The 22607-nt window shown below is 57.3% G+C and overlaps 7 protein-coding genes across 7 annotated transcripts; 4 read left to right on the top strand and 3 right to left on the bottom strand.

Moving 5' to 3' along the window:
• Positions 1-99: 99 nt before the first annotated feature.
• On the bottom strand, positions 100-438 carry UV8b_01406 (uncharacterized protein; the record flags this gene model as incomplete). Its single annotated transcript, XM_043138904.1, has 1 exon — positions 100-438. The coding sequence occupies one exon, from the start codon at positions 436-438 to the stop codon at positions 100-102; it is 339 nt and encodes a 112-aa protein (XP_042994838.1).
• Positions 439-1546: 1108 nt separating this feature from the next.
• On the top strand, positions 1547-2659 carry UV8b_01405 (uncharacterized protein; the record flags this gene model as incomplete). Its single annotated transcript, XM_043138903.1, has 2 exons — positions 1547-2424; positions 2557-2659. 2 exons carry the CDS (start codon positions 1547-1549, stop codon positions 2657-2659), a joined length of 981 nt encoding a protein of 326 aa, XP_042994837.1.
• A 1254-nt stretch (positions 2660-3913) lies between these two features.
• UV8b_01404 (uncharacterized protein) lies at positions 3914-4717 on the bottom strand (the record flags this gene model as incomplete). Its single annotated transcript, XM_043138902.1, has 1 exon — positions 3914-4717. The coding sequence occupies one exon, from the start codon at positions 4715-4717 to the stop codon at positions 3914-3916; it is 804 nt and encodes a 267-aa protein (XP_042994836.1).
• Positions 4718-5856: 1139 nt separating this feature from the next.
• On the top strand, positions 5857-7875 carry UV8b_01403 (uncharacterized protein; the record flags this gene model as incomplete). Its single annotated transcript, XM_043138901.1, has 3 exons — positions 5857-6031; positions 6120-6167; positions 6278-7875. 3 exons carry the CDS (start codon positions 5857-5859, stop codon positions 7873-7875), a joined length of 1821 nt encoding a protein of 606 aa, XP_042994835.1.
• A 671-nt stretch (positions 7876-8546) lies between these two features.
• UV8b_01402 (uncharacterized protein) lies at positions 8547-11085 on the bottom strand (the record flags this gene model as incomplete). The annotated part of the gene is made up of 3 exons (XM_043138900.1): positions 8547-10604; positions 10731-10787; positions 10849-11085. The coding sequence occupies 3 exons, from the start codon at positions 11083-11085 to the stop codon at positions 8547-8549; spliced, it is 2352 nt and encodes a 783-aa protein (XP_042994834.1).
• Positions 11086-15737: 4652 nt separating this feature from the next.
• UV8b_01401 (uncharacterized protein) lies at positions 15738-18006 on the top strand (the record flags this gene model as incomplete). Its single annotated transcript, XM_043138899.1, has 7 exons — positions 15738-15794; positions 15914-15930; positions 15987-16059; positions 16159-16299; positions 16387-17235; positions 17347-17545; positions 17630-18006. The coding sequence occupies 7 exons, from the start codon at positions 15738-15740 to the stop codon at positions 18004-18006; spliced, it is 1713 nt and encodes a 570-aa protein (XP_042994833.1).
• A 2617-nt stretch (positions 18007-20623) lies between these two features.
• UV8b_01400 (uncharacterized protein) lies at positions 20624-22422 on the top strand (the record flags this gene model as incomplete). Its single annotated transcript, XM_043138898.1, has 4 exons — positions 20624-20877; positions 20962-21156; positions 21279-21725; positions 21801-22422. 4 exons carry the CDS (start codon positions 20624-20626, stop codon positions 22420-22422), a joined length of 1518 nt encoding a protein of 505 aa, XP_042994832.1.
• Between the last annotated feature and the right edge of the window lie 185 nt (positions 22423-22607).

The following is a 22607-nucleotide window of genomic DNA, read 5'->3' as shown; positions in this document are numbered from 1 at the left end:
TGGGCTTGACTTTATAGCGGCGGCGGCGGCGGCGGCGGGAGGAAACAAGTCTGGCCTGGTTGACGTCTGGGGTCTGGTCGGTCGTGCAGGCGAGCTAGCCTAGCCTCGGGGTAGTCTGCGGGTAGTCTGCGGGTAGTCTGCGGGTAGTCTGTGGATAGGCTCTGGATAGCCTCGGGGTCGCCTCTGGCTAGCCTCTGGATAGGCTCTGGCCGAACCTGTTGGAAGCTGAGAGCGGCAGACAGCCAAGAGGTTGAACGGCCGGTCGCCTCTGTCGACTGGGGCGGCGCAGCCCCCCGCACTGGGAGACGAGCCGGCGGTTATTGCGCAGCGCGGCCGTCGTGATCCAATGGCACGGCGGCCGTGTCGCGCGGCGGTGATGCCCTCCTCCTGTCCTGCAAGTCGTAGCCCAGCCAAAGGGGGGTGGTCGATGGCACCCATGATCACGTGTCGTCCGTCACGTGGGGTGACGCAATCGTCCTACGGAGCAAGCATGCATGCATGCATGTCTGCAGCAAGCCCCATGTACGGAGTATGCACTGTGCAGTGCAGCGGGCGCGGTCGGCCGTCGGGTCGGGACAGACGGGACCCGAGTGCCGCGTCCTCCGCGCCCAAGCCGGCCGCCTCTCGCACCCCGCACCGCCGGCCTGCCGCCCGCTGCTCCCCTTTTTTTTTTCTCCCCCCCCCCCCCCCCTTCCCCCCGCCGCCGCCGCCGCGAAATCCGGCTCGCGGTGCGGGGACGATAAACAGCACGGCGCATCACGGCGCGGGGCGTTGCTTTCCACCCAGCCCAGCCGGGCTGCGAGGTCGGGTTGCGCGGCGTCCCCGTGCTCCCGGGACCCTTCCCCCCCCCCCTCGTGACGATGCGGTGCCAGTTTCTCGCGGGGGTAGCCGGAGTACAGGCCGGAATGGTATAGCGGGCCCCCACAAGCCGGCCTGGGTCTGGTACATGCTTGTAGCACTCCGTGTAAGTTCTCCGTGTAGTGAGGCAAGCCGGCGAATAAGCGACCGCGCTAAGCCGCAGGTTGGCAAGCTCATAAACCACAAAACCGCCACCCCCCACATGCCCGAGGAAAGAAGTAATCCCGAACTCGACACCGTGTCCTCGCACCGCAGGCCGATGCGGCTGGTAGAATCGCGTTTCGCGTGCTCACGAGTAATGCATGTCGTGGCAGCTAGTAACAGGCGCGAGACCCAGACGCAAGACGCAGACCGCGAGGCTATGCCATGCCTGTGCCATGCCTGTGCCGGCTGCGGAAAATCGCAGACCGCAGCAGCGGTGGAAAGCCAGACAGGCGGCAGCAAAGAGACACCGGGTTTGGCTGCTGTCTCTATAAATAACGGCCGGGTTTTCCTATTCCCCAGGAGGTTTCTGGTAAAAAAAAAAAAAAAAAAAAAAAGAGACCAAGTACTACCTGGCAGGTGCTGTGCTTGGCTACCAGACCACCCTTCCTTGTCTTGGTCGCAGGAATCCAGAGACAAAACACAGAAGCCCGCCCCCCGGGCGTACTCTAGCGAATCCCCCGTCCCGGCTCCGACAATCCCCTCCATGCTGCCGCTCGCCTTGCTGGCCCCGGCCCTCGAAGCCGCCGCCGCCGCCGCCCACTCGCACGGGCTCCCCCCCCCCAGCAACCTCGTCACCTTTGGCGACAGCTACACCGACGAGGGGCGCTACTCCTACTTTGCCCAGCACGCCGCCGCGCCTCCCGTGGGCGCGCTCCTCCCGCCCAGCGGCAACACCGCCAGCGGCGGCTACTCCTGGGGCCGCCTCGTCGCCAACGCCACCGCCGCCAAGTACTACAACTACGCCGTCAGCGGCGCCATGTGCACCAACAACTTCGACTCGAGGACCCTGGCCGCCATCAACGCGCCCTTCCCCTCCGTGCTCGAGTACCAGGTGCCCGCCTTCGAGAGCGACGCCCGCAACCGCTCCCTGTACCCCGACCGCGCCGCCCGCAACACCGTCTACGCCCTCTGGATCGGCACCAACGACCTGGGCTTCGACGGCCTCCAAGGCGACCGCCAGAAGCCCAACGCCACCGTCGCCACCTACCTCGACTGCGTGTGGTCCGTCTTCGACCGCGTCTACCGCGCCGGCGGCCGCCGCTTCGTGCTCCTCAACCAGGTGCCCCTGGACCGCGCCCCCATGTACGCCGCCTCGTCCTCGGCAGGCAACCGGGCCAACACCATGCTCCAGTACACCACCGCCGTCAACACCATGTTCGCCTACGGCGCGCCCTTGCACGTCAGCCTGCGCCGGCGGTGGCCCGGCGCAACTCTCGCCCTCTTCGACGTCCATTCTCTCTTCATGGACGTCATTGCTAACCCGGGAGGGTACTTGGATGCGCCCGCCAATGTCGCCAGCTCTTGGCGTGTCTGCGCGAGTACATGTGTTGATTCAAAAAGCCCCAAATCGGTCTTCATGTGGTATATTCGTCCTTTTCCCTCCACAAATCCCCCAACTCCCTTCTTATTGTCGTCGCCAGTCGTCATCGAGATGCCCATCCATCCATCGTTCATGACTATTTTCCGCTGACCAAAGTCTGTCGAGCAAAAAAGGTTAGACAGCCTGCACCCCTCGGAGCGGATGCACCAGATTGTCGCCAAGAACTTCATCTCGGTGGTCAACGGCCGCTCCAAGTACGCGACCTACTATCTTTAGAGACCAGACACCCTTCATGCCGGGCTGCAGCCTCCATGCTAGGGGAGCAGCCTCGAGACAGCATCGAGACAGAGCGCCCGGCTCCAGCTGCGCGCCCAACAGTGCAAAAGCAAAACTGCTAGTTGGACAACTTGGACATCCCCGTGCAAGACGAACCCAAAGCGGAAGGTGAGGCGGAGACGAGTGGGTCTGCCGGCCAGGCCGGACGTCGCCCCGCTTCCGATTCTTTTTCGCCACGGCCCCCCGCTTCTTGCCATGCCCCGCCATGCATTTCATTTCATTTATTTCATTTCATTTCATTTCATTTTCTTAGGAACTGGTACAGGGCGCACGCATGCAACGCGAAAGATATCCCAATTCGTAGCTGCCTAAGATACAGCTTAGCTTTTATTTTTCTTATTTTCCTTTGAATATGACCATCTCATGACTGACTGACTGTATATGGGTTTTCCTCCCGGTCCTCGGGTTTCCCATATACATAAATTAGCAATGAGGTACTAGATACTAGTATAGATAGGACCACCTAGGTATACTAGCTAGAGTAATAGATATATATATATGACCATCTCATATAGTCTATCAAGCTTTTTCCGATAGTTTCGAGGCTTGTGACGACGCATCTTCTCCGCGAACGTAGCAGTACCGAATACCTCCGTATATATAGATAGAGAGAGCCCAATGAAGCCGCACTTTATGTGGCGTCACATTTTGGTGCAACAATTGCCGTGTACGCCACTTCGCTGCAAGTACTTTCCTCGCCATCCTGCGATGGGTTCATAGCTCGTCTCTCAGTCGTTTGCGGCTGCTCCTTATTATCCGCACTTACATAGGAAATGATTGTTGTAACGGCGTTACGGCAGAAGGGGCAAAAAGCGAAAAAAAAAGAAAAGTGGCTCGCTTGCCCCGTACTGGAATCGAACCAGTGATCTTGTCATTACTAGTGACACGCTTTACCACTGAGCCAACGGGGCTTTGCTTCTGATTCGATGACAGTGAGTATCACAATGTGAACTATGAACCCATGGCCATGTGAAGAGGTAAACTGAACTGAAGTTTGAGGTTATCACGGCAAATGGGGACCTTTTACCGTACACTTTATCATCATTGTCGAAACACATATTGAATAAAGGACTACTTGTAAGCTACTTGACGAGAATCCGAGCAGGAATGCCTGCTAGCATCAGTAGCGATGCAGCATTAACAGAAAGAAAAGAAAAGAAAAGAAAGAAAGAGAGTAAAACAAACGGCCTGCAACTACTCGCCGGACCTTGTTCGTGCTTGGTATCGCCCCGGAACGTACGTCATGTAGCGAAACATGTAATGGCCCCATTGGGAACCGGGTCCTTTGTTCGGAGGGGGCGCCGGAGCATACTCGTCCAAATCAACATCGAGGACCCGGGCCACTCGGAACCCGCTCTTCTCGTACATCGGCCACTCCATCTCCGAGGAGTGAACCCACGCAAAGACCTGCTCCTTGTCGCAGATGCTGGTGCCCCAGCGTAATAGGGCGCTTCCGACACCCCGGCCCTGGTACGCGGGCGAAACGGCCAGGCCGATGACGAAGATGCACCTGGTGCCTTGGGGCATGATGTGTTCCATCCACTTCTCCAGGTCGCCGCCTGTTAGAGCTTGCAATCTCGAGATGGGATCGTCTTCCGGCTCCGCCTCGGAGTCGCTGCTCCTCGGCCCGTCGTAGGCTTTGCCCTTGTCCTTGTCCTGGGACTCTGTCCCGGCCTCGGTCTCGTTCGTGGGCGGCTGCCGGGGCGGCTCGCCCCCGAAGGTTGCAATCTCTTCAGGTTGAAATCCTCGGAACCCCCAGTTGCAAAACCCCATGATTTTGCCCGTCTCCTCGTCTGTAATCTTGACGGCGACGCAGCGCGGGTTGCCCAGCATGCCTGGTAGGCTGCTGAGCGTGATTTCCTTCATGTCATACGGCCTCTTGCCGAGCATCTTCATCTGGGTTTGGCGGTCATTCATGAAAGCGTCTGAACTTAGCTGCCCGATTTCAGCCACGTCTTGAGGACGGACCGGGGTAATGACGTGGGTTGGTCTGGACATGGTTTCGCTTCTTTTCCGGGGCGGGGGGATGGTTGTGATGCTGAATAAGTCAGAGTTGTTGTATCTAGCTGCTCGAGTCTTTGGATGCTTTGGCCCGTCTCCCAGAGCTGTCGCAGAAGTACGGTTACAGTACTCGACTAGTTCTTCCTGTCTTCAGCTGAAGCCAAGCAGTATGTTGGAGGCCGGCCGACTCAGCCGGTGGGTTGCAGCCGGTGGGTTGGTGGAAGGTCCCAAGAGCTGATGGGGTAGGCCGTCCCGGTAAGAGCAACCGCACCACCGTAAGAGCTAAAGCACCTCGCCGCTTTCTCTGCTTGCTCGGCTTGCTCTGTGGAGCAAGCTGAGAATGGCGCGGGCGTGTGCTTGTCCATCCCCTGAAACGCCGCCAACGGCCACAATCTTGTCCTTGGATCGCAAGCCGCGGACGATTTGGAACCGCGGCTTGGGAATCCCCACGGCGGCGCTCAATACTTGGATGACGGCCTCGTTGGCCTCTCCCTGCCTCGGCTGGGCGGCGACGCAGACGACGGCAGCTTTTTCCGTGACGGCCACGACGCCTTGACGAGGTCTGCCGGTCCTTGGCTTGACCGTGAGCCGCAGCAGGATGGATCCGGCAGCGCCGGGCGAGCTCCTCTTGCCGGGGATGAAGCTGACCACGGGACTCGAGGCCATGGAGGCAGGCTTCGAAAAGGCTTCGCGAGGCTTCGTGCCTTGCTGCACCGTCGGAACAAGGCTCCCTTTTGTCCAGAGGAATGGGTTTTCGCGGCGCCAAGGAAAAGGGAGAACGCGCGCGGGTCGCCGGGAGGTACCAGCTACTCGGTCCCCTTGCAGCACGTGGAGCCGCGCAGTGCCAGTTCGAGCGCACCTTTCCCGGGCCGCCCCCCACCGTGGGGCGCTGCCCAGGTACCGACTACAGGTGCGGATACCTTGGACCGACCCTCCCCACCTGGCCCAGCCAATCCCAGCCAATCCCAATCCCCCCGTCATCGGCTGACCACAGATTTTTGCCGACAACCACATCTCCGCCAATCTCCGCCATCTCCGGCACGCACCTGCGCAAGTCCTTTTGCGCTGCCCTCCATCATCCATCCGGACCTCGTCGTCCGCTCGCGTCCCCGACGCTCGCTCTTATCGAGCCTCGAATGCGCACCAGCGGCCTCTTGTCGAGCGCCATGGCCTCGGCCTACAGCGCGTACCATGGCGCTGCCAGGGCCGCCAAGGCCACCAAGGCTCCCTGGGCCCCCGTGCCGCCCGACGGCTCTCCGTTCACAGTCACGGCCCTGAGTCGATGGTCCAGCTTGGACAAAACCCTACCAGGTATGCGTGGGCCCCCGGCCATTGCGGCCATTCTCCGATTGCTCAGCACGTCGTCCGGGGTATCGCTGGCTAACCGGGAGGCATCCAGCCGTTGGCAAGATCAAGGCTCTTCACGTTTACGATTTCGACAACACGTGTAGGTCGTTGCCGTTTGTTTCCAATTCCCCCACGGTTGCTCTGTGCTGCACGCCCTTGTCGGAACAAAAGCCCTTTGAAACGCTGACGGGGGCGGAAACGGGCTTTCAGTGTTCAAGTCGCCCGTGCCTAATCCGGCCGTCTGGAATGGGCCCACGATAGGACTGTTGGTCACGCCGGAGGGCTTCCACAACGGCGGCTGGTGGCACGATAACCGCATCCTCGCGGCGACCGGACAGGGCGTGGAAAAGGAAGAGCCTCGGGCCTGGGAAGGATGGTGGAACGAGACAGTCGTGCAGCTGGCTCGCCTGACCATCAAGCAACCGGACGCCCTCTGCGTGCTCCTGACCGGCCGCTCCGAGAACGCCTTTGCCGACCTGCTCAAGAGAATGGTCGCCGCCAAAGGCCTTGATTTCGACCTCGTCAGCCTCAAGCCGCGCGCCAGTCCGTCAAACCAGCGGTTTCAGAGCACCATGCACTTCAAGCAGGTGTTCCTCAACGCCCTCATGGAAACGTACCGTGAAGCCACCGAGATAAGAGTGTACGAGGACCGACCAAAGCATACCGCCCGCTTCCGCGACTTCTTCCAAGAGTACAACCGCCTCCAAGGCGTGGCGGCAACTCGCGGCCCCATAAGCGCCGAGGTGGTTCAGGTAGCAGAAAGCTCGGCAAGACTGGATCCCGTCACCGAGGTCGCCGAGGTTCAGCGCATGATCAACCTGCACAACGACACCGTCGTGCAGCAGAGCAAGCTGAAAATCAACACGTCCGTCGTAATCACCAGCTACTTGCTCAACGACGACGACAGCAAGAAAATGTTCAACCTCGTCGATATCCCGGACCACGTGGCCAGGGACGAGTTGAAGATACATTCTGACAACATCCTCATCTGTCTTCGGCCGTGTCCCTCGTACATTCTCGACAAAGTCGGCGGGATGGGGAGCAAGATGCTGTGGAAGGTGACCGGCACGGCATGTTACAACAATAGCATCTGGGCCGCTCGCGTGCGGCCCGCGCTGTCCACGGCCCGGTACCACACGGATAACCCAGTCCCTCTGGTCGTCCTGGCCCTCGTCAAGGGAGCTCGAATCGCTGATGCTGCGAAAATCGCCTACTGGCACCCCTTGCCCAAGGGTCAGTCCTTCGAGTTCGAGACTACCGTGGGCGAAAAGGTCATTTTACGGGTCGACAGGGAAGATCACCCAGGGTATGACCAGCAGAGCGCCTCTGCAGGCACAACATCTAAGCGCAAACACGCCGAAGACGAAGGTTGGGTAGCCAGGAACGCCCACGGGCCACACGGCGGCCGAAACGAGCCCAGAGGTTACCACTCGGGGACGCGTGGAGGGGGCCCTCGCGGCCGAGGTAGTGCCTTTCGAGGAACCCGCGGCAGCGCCAGGGGCGGGGGCCGGGGGGCCGGCCGGGGTGGTGGCAGAGGCAAAGGAGCGGGATATCAGTACCGATCTCTGGACGACGTCGATCCCAGGAATCAACAGGGTTGGGGGCATGGACCCCAAGTCAGCTACGACGACGCCTACCCTCGACTACATCAGCACCGATCGCAAGGCCCACCCCCAACCGGCCCCAAGGCATCTCTCGGCCGGGGAGGATCCCACCACGGCGGTGGAGGCGGGCGAGAAGGCGGCGCGGGCCGCTCCCTTGCAAGTGGACAAGCGTCGAATAACGCAGACCTGGAGAGCTACTACTAACCTGGAGAACAAGGCCAGAGGGCCAGAAGAAGAAGAAGAAGAAGAAGAAGGAAACACGGGATCGAGCATGGCTTCAAAGGAATGGGGTTTTGGGACCTGTTGTAGCGCTCCAGAGGAAATGGTCTGCTTGAGCTGCCGTACTCTTATTTCGGCAGAGACTGGAGGTCCATTGCCCGGTGCGCCAAGTTCTGGGGCCCGTCGAACGGCAAAGCTACTCGTGTATATTACTGGGCTGATCTGCGCTGCTGATCTGCGCTGCTGATCTACGCTGCTGCTCGACTCTACTGTACTGTACGGTGTGGAAATACCAACAGAGGCGTCATGTCGGGCAACGGATAGAAGCTCATGTGCATGGCCATCCCGGAGTTGTTGCTTTTCTGTTTTTTTTTTTTTTTTCCAAAATACCGTCACCATGATGACATGGACTTGAGTGCGCAGCTGACCCATTCTCCTTTACTCTTTCGTTCTTTCTTTTGTTTTTTTCCCTCTACGGCATCAAGGCGTTGGCTGAGTGTCTAAACTAAACGCTCTTGAAACGACTCCAGCCCGCCCGCCCAAAGAAAAACCCCCCCCTTTTTTTTAATTCCCAGTCCAAACACGAACCCCTGCTGTGATGACGACAAAAGCCCTTTACGCCTCCCCCCCCCCCCCCCCCCCCGGTCTACGCAGCATCACTCGTCGTCCGTGCCGTCGTCGTCATCATCGTCATCGTCGTCTTCCTCCTCGGCATTCTCCAGCCACTCAACCAGGACCTTGCACTTGTCCTTCAGCGCGGCCATGGCCTCGCCCTCTGCTGCCCTCTGGTCTTCCCACCATGCCAGGATGCCGTCCTCCTCGACAACGTCCAGCGCGTACAGCTGCTGCAGCATCGCGGCCAGCAGAGTGCCCAGGTTGGCCGGCTCGGGGCTCCGCATGCCCCGGAGGGCTTTCTGCAGCGCGAGGATGAAGTCGACCTGCTCGGCTTCCTGGCCGCCGACGCCGACCTCGGCTATGAACCCCGTGGCGCCTTTGCTAAAGGTGAGGGACTTCTCGGCCGCCTTGGCGACCTCGAGGCCGCCGTGCTCGGGCGTCAGCAGCTCGGCGGCGCGTCGGGCAAAGGCCATGGCCACGGCTTTTCGCACCATGTCGTCCGAGGCGTTGTTGGCGAGGCGCAGGCCCATGAACTCGAGCTTGGCCGAGTCGAAGTCCTTGGACTCTCTCAGCGCGTCGAGCAGTCCGTTGACCGCGTCGGCGTGGAACGAGGACGACCTGCTGTTGCCGCTCGAGTCGTCCGACGCAAAGGACGAGAGGCGGGACCGGGACGACAACTCCTCCGCGCCGGCCGATGGTGGCGTCTCGTCCGCATCGTCGTCGGACTCGGAATCAGAGGCCAGGGTGGAGATGGACGACGTGGATATGTTGCAGCCGGCGAGGGAGTAGATGAGGCCTCTTTGGAGGCGCGAGGGGTCTCGGTCGTCCAGCTGCTCGTCGCCGTCGTGCGGGTCGACAAACAGGGCGGCGTTGGTGCTCGGTCCGAGCGCGGCGGCGTTCTCGGCGACGGCTTCGCCGGAGGGTCCCAGGGTCGATACCGCGGCATTCTTTCCCAAGCTCGTCTTCTCTCCAATGCGGACTCTAGGGCCGACTAGGCAGCCTTGCGGTAGGGTGCAGCTCCTGCCGATGACGGCCGAGTCGCCAATGATGGAGTAGGATATTCTGGCGCCATCCTCTATGACTGTGTTGTCCCACACGTACGAATCTTCCAGCACCACGTTGGCGCCGATTATGCACCCTCTGCCCACAAAGGAGCGCGAGATGCTGGTGCCTGGTCCAATGCTGGTATCTTGGCCAACGACGGCGTTGGAGAGGCAAGCGTCGTGCGCGTGGGAGACGTTGTGCTCCATGACGAGACCATTCGCGTGCCGCTGGTATGTCTGCGTCGGCGCAAGATTGTTCTCCGGTACGAACGGGAACGTCCATCTTCCGAGGATATCGCGGCTTATCGAGTCGTACATCTGGAGGTTGCTCGCCCGCGCCGCGTATCCATGGTCCAGCACGTCTGCGTAGATGGCCTTGCCGTTCAACTCCCAGTCTTTGAGGACCCCGTGGAGAAAGTGTCTGCGCGGGAGCTCGTAGTCGAAGCTTTCTGACCAGAGCGCCAGGACCTCGGCGGTGCAGATGTCGATGTGGGCGTCGATGAGGTCGGCGCGAGCCTCGAACTCGGTGGAGAGCTCGTCCGGGATGGCGGGGTCCAGCGCGAGGTAGCGGTCGCTCTGGAGGGGGTTCATCTCGTCGTAGTGCAGCAGCCGCCGGGTCTTGGCGTCGACGGCGAACAGGGGCGTGACGCCGTTGGTCTTTGTGCGGTGGTCTTGCTGGCCGCCGCTCCGCAAGACCACCGTCATGATGTTGGCCGCGCTGGCTTCCCTTCGTTTGCGATGCGCCGCCAAGACGCCGTCGAGCATCAGGTTGGACACCAAGTCCCCGTGGACGACGATGAAGTCGCCGTCGACGAGCGACCGCTTGTCCAGGTCTCGCAGGACATCGCCGACGGAGCGGGCATCTGCCACGCGAACGAACTGGACGACGGCGAAGGGCGATGATCGGGACGTTGTCGACCATCTTGAGCGGCTGACGTAGTCTTCGACTTGGTCTGTGAAGGCGCCGCAGTAGATGTACACCTCGCTGACACCGTTCATGGCCAAAAACTCCAGGGTATACTCGATGAGGGGCGTGTTCGCGAGCGGCAGAAGGCACTAGACAGACAACCCGTTGAGTCGGAGGGGACGAGAGGAGGGGGAGCTTGCGAAGCTTTCGGGGGTGGGGGGGGGGGAATCCCCCGGCGCAAAAGGGGCGCATTAGGGGCGCATTGCTGGGCTTACTCTGGGCTTGTCTAATGTAAAGGGTCTGAATCGATCTTGGAATGAGTCTGCGAGGACCTGGGTGGGAGCAACTGTCAGCTTGGGCGGCTTCCATGATGGAGCATTGCACTGCACGTACGACTGCTTGCAGGACGTCTTCGCTTTTGCTCTCGACACCCGCCTGGGCAGGCTTTTTGCCCTTGGCCGCGCTGTTCTTTCCCTTGTGCGACATGGCATTGGCGAGCGACGGGGCTTTCGGGGGAAGGTTGACTGTCGTCGAAAGATCGAACCGGCTTCGAATGGGAGGGTTGAGCGAACTTCGAAGCCGGGCTGAGAGTCTGTGACGGCAGAAATTTTGCTCGTTGTGCATACGCATGTGCATGTGCATGTGCAGTGCAGTGAGTCTGGTGCCAGGCAAGGCAGGTGGTGACTGGAGCTTGCAACGCCACAATTGCATTGGCCAGGAGAATCTGCTACCCTGGAGCCCGGGCAATGCAAGTCGTCAAGCTGTGTTTTCCTTCTTCCCCTTCTTCCCCTTCTTCCCTTCCCCCCCCCCCCCCCTTGCTCGGGTCATCAAGGAATGCGACGGACACATGATTTACGATTACACACGATCAAGGGTTTCCTTGCTGGGTTTATTCTGGAACAAAGAACCAGCAGGAGAACGCAAGCCCTTCCTGGTACGGACTGGTCTGCTGCCACCTTCTCCTGAAAATGCCTCTGCTGAGGCGCCGAAGACTGAGTTATCGATGCAACAAACTGCTGTCGTCCAGGTCCGTGAATGCAACATACACAAGGACGAGATCCAGAGGAGTTTTTTTTTTTTCATCTTTGTTCCTTACTTTCATTTTTAGTTTTTTTTTTTTTTAGTTTTTTTTAGTTTTTTTTTTAATTGTAATTACACGAGGGGTCATGACGACGTTCCCGCTGCAGAGGTTTTTCAGAAACAGCATCGATGCTTACGTCCAGGTGCTCGGTCTGGGTCTGTCGACGACCCGTGATAATCCCCTCGCGTGCACAAAGCAGCCGTCTGAAGTTTGAACCCCACAGTTTGGTTGGTGCATAAAATGACCGATATCTACCGGTCACGGGGCTTCATCCAAGGATGCGGCTTGCACTCTTGCTTCCAAATGTCGTTCGTGGCTAGTTCAGTTCTGCGTACCGGAAAGAGGCGTCGATAGCGTCGTGGCTTGCAACGCAAAAACGATCGAATCGACAGCCGGATTCGATTGTCAGAAGCAGAAACGGAAGGCTAGGCTAGTTGTCAAGTTGCCAATACGAGGTCAGAGGGGGCCGCTTTGAAGGGGAAACAGGAGCCCAAATATCTGCCAGAAGAAACGAAATGCAAGTCGATGGATGGCCTTGTAGATGACTTTGCGAAGCAAAGCAGTCTCTCTACATGGTCAGGGCGCAGGACTCGGTACAGATTCCAGAGGAGAAAATCTCCAACAAGTCTGCATCGATGCTTGCATTGCCCTGGCCATTTGCCTGCATGCCATTACTGGTTCCACGTCTTCGGCGTAGGCCGATGAAAATGGGGATTTGGTGGCCTTGGGTTAGTCGTCAAGTTTTACCCGCAGCCCACAGAGTATTGACTACCTAGGTATTCGAGATTGGGAGATGCCGCCGCATGTGAGTTAAAAAAGCAGAAAAAAAAAAAAGAAAAGAGGAAGAAGCTTTACCGTTTAGAGACAGGGAAGGTGGGGGTGGTGGGGGTGACAGCTGTGATGAAGGGGACATTGGGCGTGCGCTGTAAATTGGAATGCGTCGTGCCCAAAGCATGTCGCGATTACAACAGGGGTCGTGGCGATGCCATAAAAAGCGTCTTGGTGCCACAGCATGGAGCTCTTGGAGTAGGAATTACATCCATGAGGTAGGAGGTGGTAGGAAGTAGGTATCCGAGTTGGCCTCTCGAGATCGTCTCCGTAATTCTTACCTGCTGGAGCAGATACGTGCGAGTATCTCACAAGGCAGGTACCGTCATCTGTGCACCTTCCCAGTAATGGCAAGCCCCCCCCCCCCCCCAAAAAAAAAACTTGCCAGGTTTTCGGAGTCTAGCGTCTGATGCAATGATTCCAATGCTACCTGGAGGGACTTGTGTGTGTCAAGTCCTTCCCTGTCAGGATATCTGGCATTTATAGCAGGAAGCAGGAACCTGCTTTGCTCCTGCTCCTTCGTCGGTCCTTACTAAGAACGCCACCTTTCCTCTGCCGCCCTCCATAGGATGGCAATGGACGCTGAAAGACTTTAAAGGACGCAGAACTGAACGAGAGCATATCAATATTCGAAGGGTTGGACGCACCAGTTGGGTGTTTTTCGGGGGCGCCGGGGGCGGTGAGGGCGATGACGGGGACGCATATCTGAAGTGGACCCTGGTCTGTGTTCTTGGCATCTCATCTGGGGAGACCCTGTGTGCCGCTGCCAAGGCCATGCATGGCCATGCATAACTGCATAACTGCATGCTGTATAAATACACTGTGCATAATGTACCCAAGGTACGGACGTGGAGAGATCACTGAGCTTCAAGCCCGCTGCTGCCGTGAAGATATCTTGAATTGATGACAGGTGGATCCGCAGCGGTTCAATGTTTCCCCCTTCCCAAGATTGACTTCAATGACTTCAAAATGCCAAACTTTGCTGCCGCGCATCCATCTACGCCTGCACCCACCCAGATATGCTTGTTAGCCTGCCCTACATTCCGGAACCGGGGGAATAGGGGAGGGGGGGGGGAAACAGAGAAGGGGTGGGCAGTCTCGGTGGGCAGTCTCTCTTTCGCGTCCACTTCTTTTGTTCCTTTGTTCCAGTCTTTTACTTTCTTTTTCCCTGCCGCTTTGGGGGCCTAACGCATGCGAATTAGCGCCAGTGGCGGTACGCCCGAGTCCCCTAGCATCGCGAGATTTCAACCATGCGAGATCCATTCCTCAACAAGTCCACGTTGTGTTGTGTATGTCAGTTGGTCACATTGCCGGCAAAGGGCGGAGGCGATCGACCATGGGGACAATTGGGCCAATCCAATGGTGCCTGGGGGGTCCAACTACAGGCTTGACTTGTCCATGCATGGATGGAAAGAAAAAAAAAAAAGCCCGATCATGCCCGTCATCTGATTTGGTCTTGTAAAGGCCACTGCTACTAGCCACGGATGGAATTTCAAATGCCTGAAGTAGGACACAACTCCATGCACAATCCCCAGCTGGCTTCTTGGTCCGCGGGGAGGGAGGTGGAGGGGGAGGGGGAGGGGGAGGGGGGAAGGAAGGAAGGAAGGAAGGAAGGGGGTGGAGGGGGTCGAGGTAGCATCCCTTCGTCATCCTTGATGAGACAAGACCCCTTCTTCCCAAGGCCCATGCCGTCGCTTACTCCTCGCCCACAGAATTTGGCACCCCAATTGCACTTTTTAATTGATGTTTGCGGGCAGCAGAGGGAAACCGGACAGAGACTGTCAGAAAGCGGACAGCGGACAGCGGACAGCGGAGAGGGGTGAGAGGGAGGGGAAGGACAAGAGGAAAGCAATTGAGGCCAAGAATCAGAAAAAAAAAAAAAAATCACTAGACCACGATAGCGTTGCGAAGAGTAAGCCAGACAGGCCCTTTTGGCAGATCGTAGTTGACCTGCACGTTGCAAGCTGGCTGATACAGCGCTGATGACTGCCATCACCCTCCCTCCAACGACGAAACCAGCAAATATGAGTGAGCCTGGCTGGGCTGGCATGAGCGCTAATGTCAAAGGCAAAGGAAAGCGCTATGCTAGGCGGTGCTAGTCAGTCAGTCACTGCGGATACCCCTCGATCTAAGCGACTCGGCTTCGGTGCTTTCCAACATTACATTTTTCCACTTGCAACCGGCCACGCATGAGATCGAGTACCGGGCTGCAAGTACCGACTTGTCCAAGGTTTTTGTTATGCGAACGTTGGGATGTGCAAATCTCCGCTTGCGCATCGGTCGGCTACTAGCGCGCGACATTCCTGGCAAACACGTGTACCGCGGCGCTACTTGCTTGCGCTCAGACGTCGAACCCCGCCTCCTCCCCCCCCCCCCCCACTCTCGGTCCCGTGCAGCGAGTAGCCCAGGGGTACCTACGGCGCCCTTCCAGGTACCTGCTGCCACCTCCCTCCTAACCTGGTTCGTAGGAAAAAGGAAAAAAAAAAAAACGTTAAACTGGCTAGCGTCGGGCGATCCGCGCTGCCAGCACCCCTCTCCACAGCTCCGGCTGCCCTCCGGTGCCTAAACAAGCATTCGCTCCATCCGTCCCAGCGCTGCGCCAATCGCTTGCGCTGCCTGCCAACGCTGCACCTGCACCTGCCTCCTGCACCTGCCTGCGCCTGCCTGCGCCTGGCACCGGTCCTGCCGCCGCGTTGCTGCCGCCGCGTTGCTGATGCCCTAGCTAGCATCGGCTGCCGTCACCCACCTGATCCGTCCATGTCGACTCCTCCTCCAACGACAGGCCCACCAATGAAGGGTCCGTCCCAGATGCCCGTCCATCTATTCCGTCTATCCATCGATCCATCTATCCCATCCTATCCCATCCCATCCTATCCCATCCCATCCCATCCCAGCCGTTTCCATCCCATCCGTTCCCATCCCATCACCCGGGCGAGTCTGTTGCCAGCAACTCATCTCATCCATCCTCCTCGCCTGTCGACTCGCCTGCCCATCGATTCCCCAAGCAAGCGTAGGCTGTTTGTCGCTCATCGCCAATGAATCGTCTGTCCGCCAGTTGATGCAGACCTCGACTATTCACCCGTTCGCGATAATCCATTTTGCGCTTCCTCCAGCGTTCGACTGACGCCTGCCTGCCGCTGGCAGCGTGGAGTTTTGGGAACCGATCCTCTGGCAACACGGCCGTTCAGGACGGTCGCGGATTGAATATAACCCATCCCGCTCTCCCGCGCCAGGTCCATCCGGCCATTGTGGGATTTTGTCAACTGTTTCCAATCTTCCGCCTCATACTCCATCCCATTGTATCCACTGGCCCATCGCTCGCGCTCCTCTCCCGGGCAAGCTTGCTTGGTTGCGCGATCTCCCGGGCTTCATCATGTCTGGAGCCGAGGTGGCGGCTGCCCCTGGCGGCAGTAACAATGCCAGCGAATTTGTATGTTTCAATGCGGTTGACAAGAGCTAGATGAAAACTGAATTGTTGTTCTTTTTTTTTTTTTTTTTGTGTTGTTCGCCTGCTTTCTTTCTCTTTCTTACTAATCGTCTTTCATCAAGGTTCGCAAACTGTTTCGGTATTGAGCCTCACGACATCATTCTGACGAGCCCTACTAACCGGAGAACCATGTAGTATGCTGGAAGACCCGGCACATCAAGATGTGGCCCGATGGGGCAAGGGCGGCGACACGTTCGTTGTGGTTGAAGTACGTCAACGTCGTGCTGAAACACCCTTGAAAGGCGTTGCTGAGACACATGCATGCAAACACACAAGCAACTGACATGAATGTCGCCAACACCAACAGGGCGAGAAATTCACGCGATCAATTCTACCCAAGCACTTTAAACACAGCAACATGTCAAGTTTTATTCGACAATTAAACAAATACGACTTTCACAAAGTGAAGCCCTCGAGCGATAGCGAAACTTCGATTCCAGGAGGGAATGTACGTCATACATACAGATAGAATGGCGATGCCATTGTCCAATTTGCAAGGCTAACTTGTGTCTCTTTCATCTCTCTGTTGTCGTAGCTGTTGGAGTTCAAGCATCCTTACTTTCGCGCAGACAGCAAAGAAGGCCTGGATAACATCCGCCGCAAAGCCCCTGCGCCAAGAAAGTCGCAAGTCGCCGAAGACTTCACTACCAGCCAGCACGTCAGCGTCATTTCAGAGCAATTGACGGCAACTCAGCAGCAAGTACAACAGCTGCAGGAGCTGTATGCCGAGGTTTCCCAAACGAATCGACTCCTTGTCACCGAAGTCATGACGTTGCAGAAGATGGTCAAGGCCCAGAAACAGGCTCAGTATGAGATGCTCAATCATCTTGCCGCATACGACCCGAGGAATCGAGGCATGCCGGGACAGCCGATGAACTCGAACGGAAACGGCGAACGCGACGATGTCGTACCGGAGTTGCGCAGAGCCCGAGAGCTGCTTTCCAGCGTGGCCCCAGATACTGTATCCGACAGGGAGCTAGAACGTATCCATGGCTCGTACGCGGCGGCTTCATCCGAATCTGCCGCCGTGGTCACACCCGTCTCCATGCCTTTGATGCATGACCCCATGACGGACCTGAGTCGATACCCTGTGTATCCTGTCGGGCAGACGGTCGGCATCGACCCCTTCCATTCGGATCATATTCACAAGATTCCGTTTGCGATTCCCAACGACGGCACACCGAGCACCATGTCCAGCGAAACCGCCGTCTCGGCACCGGCTCCAGTCTCCAGTACGACGCCAACAGCGACTTCGAGCTCGGATCGGTCTGCTTCACTATGGGCCGCCAAAAAACCACGAATCTTGCTGGTTGAAGATGACCAAACATGCGCCAAAATCGGCATCAAGTTTTTAAAGTCGATGGACTGCGAGGTGGAGCACGCTGTAAGTTTCTGTAAAGCCGAGAGGTCGCATCACCTGGTTGGTGTCGGGATCGGGATAGTGACGGATGATGACCTGTGAGACGAGACATGACTAACAGGCGTATTTCTGCAGGGAAATGGTGCAGATGCCTACACACGGGTTAGCAACACTCCCAGAGACCACTTCGACCTCATGTTCATGGACATCATCATGCCAAGGCTCGACGGCATCTCGGCGACCATGTACATCCGTCAACACTGCCCCGCAACTCCCATCATCGCCATGACTTCCAATATTCGACCCGACGAGGTGAATGGATATTTCGAGCACGGTAAGTGGACAAGCGGCCAACGAGTGTTGAAGAAGAAGAAGAAGAAGAAGAAAAAGTTGGTGGGCTAACGGTGGACTGGCGTAGGCATGAACGGAGTGCTCGCCAAGCCTTTCACGAAAGAGGGAATGCTCAAGTCGGTGAAGAACCATCTTTCTCATCTGTTGAAGGATACTCGGGGGGTACATGCGGATTCTTCGGGGTATGCCGTAGGCCATCACCATGTTCCGTACATGGGCGCACCTGGTAATCTCAAGTATGAACCGACCACATCACCAGGAGCAACCACCTCTGGGTGGTCCCCTGGCCACATGCGCCATGGCAACGTTGACCAGTGGAATGGCATGATGAATGGGGGCGGAAGTCAGTACAGCATGGGCCGATCGAGTTTCTCGAGATCAGAGCACGATAGCCCGCCGGAGAAGCGACCCCGACTCAACACATCCCAGACCAACTACGGTTGATGAGGAATTCACGATTTGTGCCGCAGGGCGCAAAATCAACAAGAACAACCAAACCAGAAATCGGCAAAAAAAAAGGGCGTAACAGAAGCTGCCATTGTTGGTTGGCCAGGTGCTCGTCAAACCGACTTTCGGCTCGATTGGGCCGCCGAGCATCGCTGTTTTGGAAAGAAACCACCGTAACCCTCGTAGTCGGATGCTCGCCCTCGGTTGACAGGTGTTTACCCACGGCGTAGGAGGGTCAGAAATCGGCTTGTTAACTCGGTCGGTGAACTGTAAACCTCGTGGCCGAATGTATACGGGTCGCATAGGAGTACGGCCAGACCATTGTTGGAATATGTGGAAGCATTGTTTTTTTTCTTTTTTTGTACGAGGGGCGTGGCCATGTTTTGGGGTTTGGATCTGTTCGTGATACCCTTTTTGTAATCTCGGAGGCATGAAAGTCATTAATAGATGATTCTGTCTGAGGGAAACAGGGTACGGTAAGGGAAGGGAAGCGGTTTGTGTACGATGATCTGCTTCATGCTCTTAACGTTAATACCGAGATATCGGCAAGTTGGAATGCTGAACGAGGTGCGGAGGCCTACCAATAGATTAATGAAATTGCGCAAAGTGAGACGAGGGAGAGTTGGTTCGTTCGTGTTTGATCGATGACTGTTGAGTTCCTTGCTGGGTTTGAAGGTGAGAGCGGATGCTGCTGACATGGGGGCAAGTATATGTGAATATACAAGTCCAGGGACGGGCAAGAGTTGTCTGGAACAAGGCAGCGCAGCGGAGAGAGGGAGAGAGGGAGAGAGAGAGAGAGAGAGAGGCAGAGGCAGAGAGAAAGGCAGAGGGAGGGAGAAGAACTGCTACCGCTGGAGGACAATGGTGCGACCGACGCCCTTTTGCTCACGGACTTGAAACAAGACGGCGAGCAAGAGCGGGGGAGGGGGAATTGGACTGGTTATCAAAGTGATGAGTACTCGGCAGGCTGCATGCTTGGAGGATACAGGAGAGAACGGTTGAGAGACGCAAGGCAGCACCGGGGGGGGGGGGGGGGGCGTGGTTGGGTGGGGTAGCTGCTGCTGCGTAATATAAGAATTGCTCAACACAACAATTTGAGAACGGTAGGTCTCGATCGTGTGGCGCGAGTTGGGTCTGGCCCGGGACCCCGGCTCCGAGCTGGAGTCCATGCAGGCCTGGACCGGCGCCCCCCAGGCGGGGTTTTTTTGGAGGGAGGGCTCGGGGCCGCGTCAGATGCGCGGAAAGTGCGGTGCTTGGGTCAGTGGGATGGGCAGATGAAATAAGGGCAAGTACTTGACCTACCTGTTAATGCTCTGTACTCGGTAAGCATTGTATTAAAATTTACCATCATTTTTTTTTATCAGCAAGGAAGGAGGGAGGGAAGGAGGGAAAGGCAGGTGACGGAAAGAAGGAAGGAAGGAAGGAAGGAAGGAGGGAGGGAGGGAGGGAAGGAGTAAACCAAAGAACAGGCCTTGTTGCCGGCCGAAAGTGTGGTTGCAGGTGCCAGGCAGTGGAGGCTTTGTGACACCCAGGCTGCCAGGCATTATATGACAGGCATGGCAGGCATGACAGGCATGACATGACAGATGAGACTCGAGATTGCCGGGTGGGGAGGGGGGGGAAGGGGAAAGGGGGGCCGCGGTCCCACCATGGAGTGGAGTATCCGGAGCCCAGAAGCCCAGACGAGAACGGAGCTGCGCAAAAAAAAAGAAACAAGGGCCTCGGAGACGCAAGGAGGCTACGTGCCCAGTGCCCAGAGCCCGGTGCCCGGTGCTCGGTGCCCAGTGCCCACGCGTCCACGCAGGTCAAGTTGGTGGTGGGGGCATCCAGCATCTGGGCATCTGGGCCGAGGCCGAGGCCGAGGACGTTATCTGGAGGAATGACGTGTGCGGCTTGCCCGAGACAAGAGTCCAGAGCCCGGAGCGGCGGAGCCCAGACGCTTTGGCGGACAGGGCTTGTTGGCTCGAGGGATGCGCAATGTGCCACAGAGCCAATGTCTTGTCTTGTCTTGTCTTGTCTTGTCTTGTCTTGTCTTGCCGCACATGTTTGCTGCTTCGCTCTGCCTCTCAATTTTTTTTTATAAGGTTGTGTGTGCGTGCCTGTCTTTGGCGCTGTTTGCCCACGAGTCCGCGCTGCGGCTGGGCGAGTGTGATGCGGCTGCACCGCCCCACCTGGGCCTGGGACGGGCGGGCGATGCAAGGGGCTTTCGCCAAAGTCGCGGAGACGAATGGTTCTAGTTCTGGTTCTGGTTCTGGTTCTGGTGCTGGTTCGGAGTACCGAGAGCGGAGTACCGAGAACGGAGTTCCGAGTACGGAGGAGGCGGGTGGCACGTGCATGTAACTTCGTACTCCGTACTCCGTACCTGGTCCAGGCTCTTTACGCGTCGCCAACGCGTCTTCCTCCCTCACCCTCACCCCCGCCACCACTGCCCACTATTCTGTCTATTGCTCTTCTATTCTTCACCATCTTCACCATCGTCATCGCGTACATACAGCCGCTGCAACCATCAACTACCCCATCAGCAAACCCTTGGCTCCCAGCTCCCAGCTCCCAGCTCCCGACTCCCAACTCCCAACAACCCCTCGCAAGCTCAATCTCCCCTCCCCCCCCACGGATGCCGCACTCAATCACCGCCCAAGCTGCCCAAGCTGCCCAAGACGTCAAGAATGAGCCCTTGGACGACTCCCTCCATACTGACATGGACCACGTCGACATGGAACAAGACCTGGACCTCCCTAATCCCGTCAAGAATGAGGTCAAGCTCATTGATCTGTTCCCCGACCACGACATGGACGACGACGACGACGACTTTCCCAGCTCTCCACCCAAAACTCAGCAACCGTCTAGCCCACCTGCTACCTTGCCAACGTGAGTAAAACGCAAGCATGGCCATCACAAAGCCCGTTTCTTTCCGTCGAGACTGGCGCCCATCTAATCCAAAACATCGGAAAGTGACGTCACGACGTTGAGCGCGTCCGACCCCGAGGTCATGCGAAGTTTCTACCAGCGACTGTTCCCCTGGCGGCAACTGTTCCAGTGGCTGAATCATAGCCCGACACCTACCAACGATTTCGGAAACCGGGAATTCGCCTTTACATTGCAGAACGACGCCTACTTGCGATACCAATCCTTTGCCACCGCCGACCTGTACGTCTTGACAAAACCGCAAACATGACCTGTGGTGACGAATATGCTTGCTGACACAAGCGCTTCTTCTTCCCCCTCTTTTTTTTTTTTTTTTTTTTTTTTTTTTGCCTTTTTATTTCCAGCCTTCGTAAGGATGTTCTCCGCCTCATGCCTTCCCGTTTCGAAATCGGCCCGGTTTACAACACGAATCCCCGGGACCGCAAGACACTTCGCAACTCATCCGCCTTTAAGCCCCTCGCCAAGGAACTGTGCTTCGACATCGATCTCACAGACTACGACGACATTCGAACTTGCTGTAGCAAGGCCAACATTTGCAGCAAGTGCTGGAAGTTCATGACCATGGCCGTCAGGGTGGTTGACGTTGCGCTGCGGCAAGACTTTGGCTTCAAGCACATCATGTGGGTCTATTCCGGAAGACGCGGCGTCCATGCCTGGGTTTGTGATAGAAAGGTGCGCAGTCTGGACGACCAAAAGAGGCGAGCGATTGCGGGATATCTCGAAGTCATCAAGGGCGGTTCACAGAGTGGCAAAAAGGTCAATGTTCGCAGACCGCTGCATCCTCATCTGGCGTATGTGAAGTGAAGCCCAGCCATTTCCATTTCCCCTCACACGGCGTCCAACTCCAAACCTAACTTTGTCCACAGCCGAAGCCTTGATATACTCAAGAACCACTTCCAGGAGGATGTCTTGGAGGTTCAGGACCCCTGGAAAACCGAACAAGGATGCCAAAAGTTGTTGCAGTTGCTTCCCGACCGAGTCCTGAACGAATCTCTTCGACGCAAGTGGGACGCCGCTCCCGGCAGAGCATCGACATCCAAGTGGGCCGACATTGACACCGTCGCCAAGACTGGCGCCAGCAAGAACCTCGACGCGCGCGCGCTTTTGGAAGCAAAGCAGGACATTGTCCTCGAATACACCTATCCCCGACTCGACATCGAGGTCAGCAAGAAGCTGAACCACCTGCTCAAGAGCCCCTTTGTAGTGCATCCTGGCACGGGGCGCGTGTGTGTGCCGATCGATACAAAGGACCTGGAAGATTTCGACCCCCTGGCTGTCCCCACCGTGCAAGAGCTGCTGGGCGAGATTGATTGTTGGAAAAGCGAAGCTAGCCAGGACGAGGGGGGGAAAGGCGTTTCTGACTGGGAAAAGACGAGCCTGAAACCGTACGTCGATTACTTCAGGTCGTTTGTGAATGGAATCATGAAAGACGAGGGGGCCGTACGCGCCAAGAGAGAAAGAGACCAACAAGATTCGGTCGAGTTTTAGGCCTACGGCTCTCCTTTCGCCCTTTGTATAGGAAGCCCGTATAGGACATGAAGTAATGAGTGCATTTTGAATGGGGTTCCGTTTGGATATTCGGCAGTGCGGCTTCTTTCCTTTGCTTCTTTTTCTTTTATTCAACTTTTTTTTACTCATGGCATCCGGCGTTGTCAGGGGCAAAGGGGTGGGAT

This window comes from Ustilaginoidea virens, chromosome 1 (assembly GCF_000687475.1).
Source record: "Ustilaginoidea virens chromosome 1, complete sequence".
NCBI lineage: Eukaryota > Fungi > Ascomycota > Sordariomycetes > Hypocreales > Clavicipitaceae > Ustilaginoidea > Ustilaginoidea virens.
Note: the sequence above shows the minus strand (reverse complement) of the source record. Positions and strands in the feature narration are given on the sequence as shown.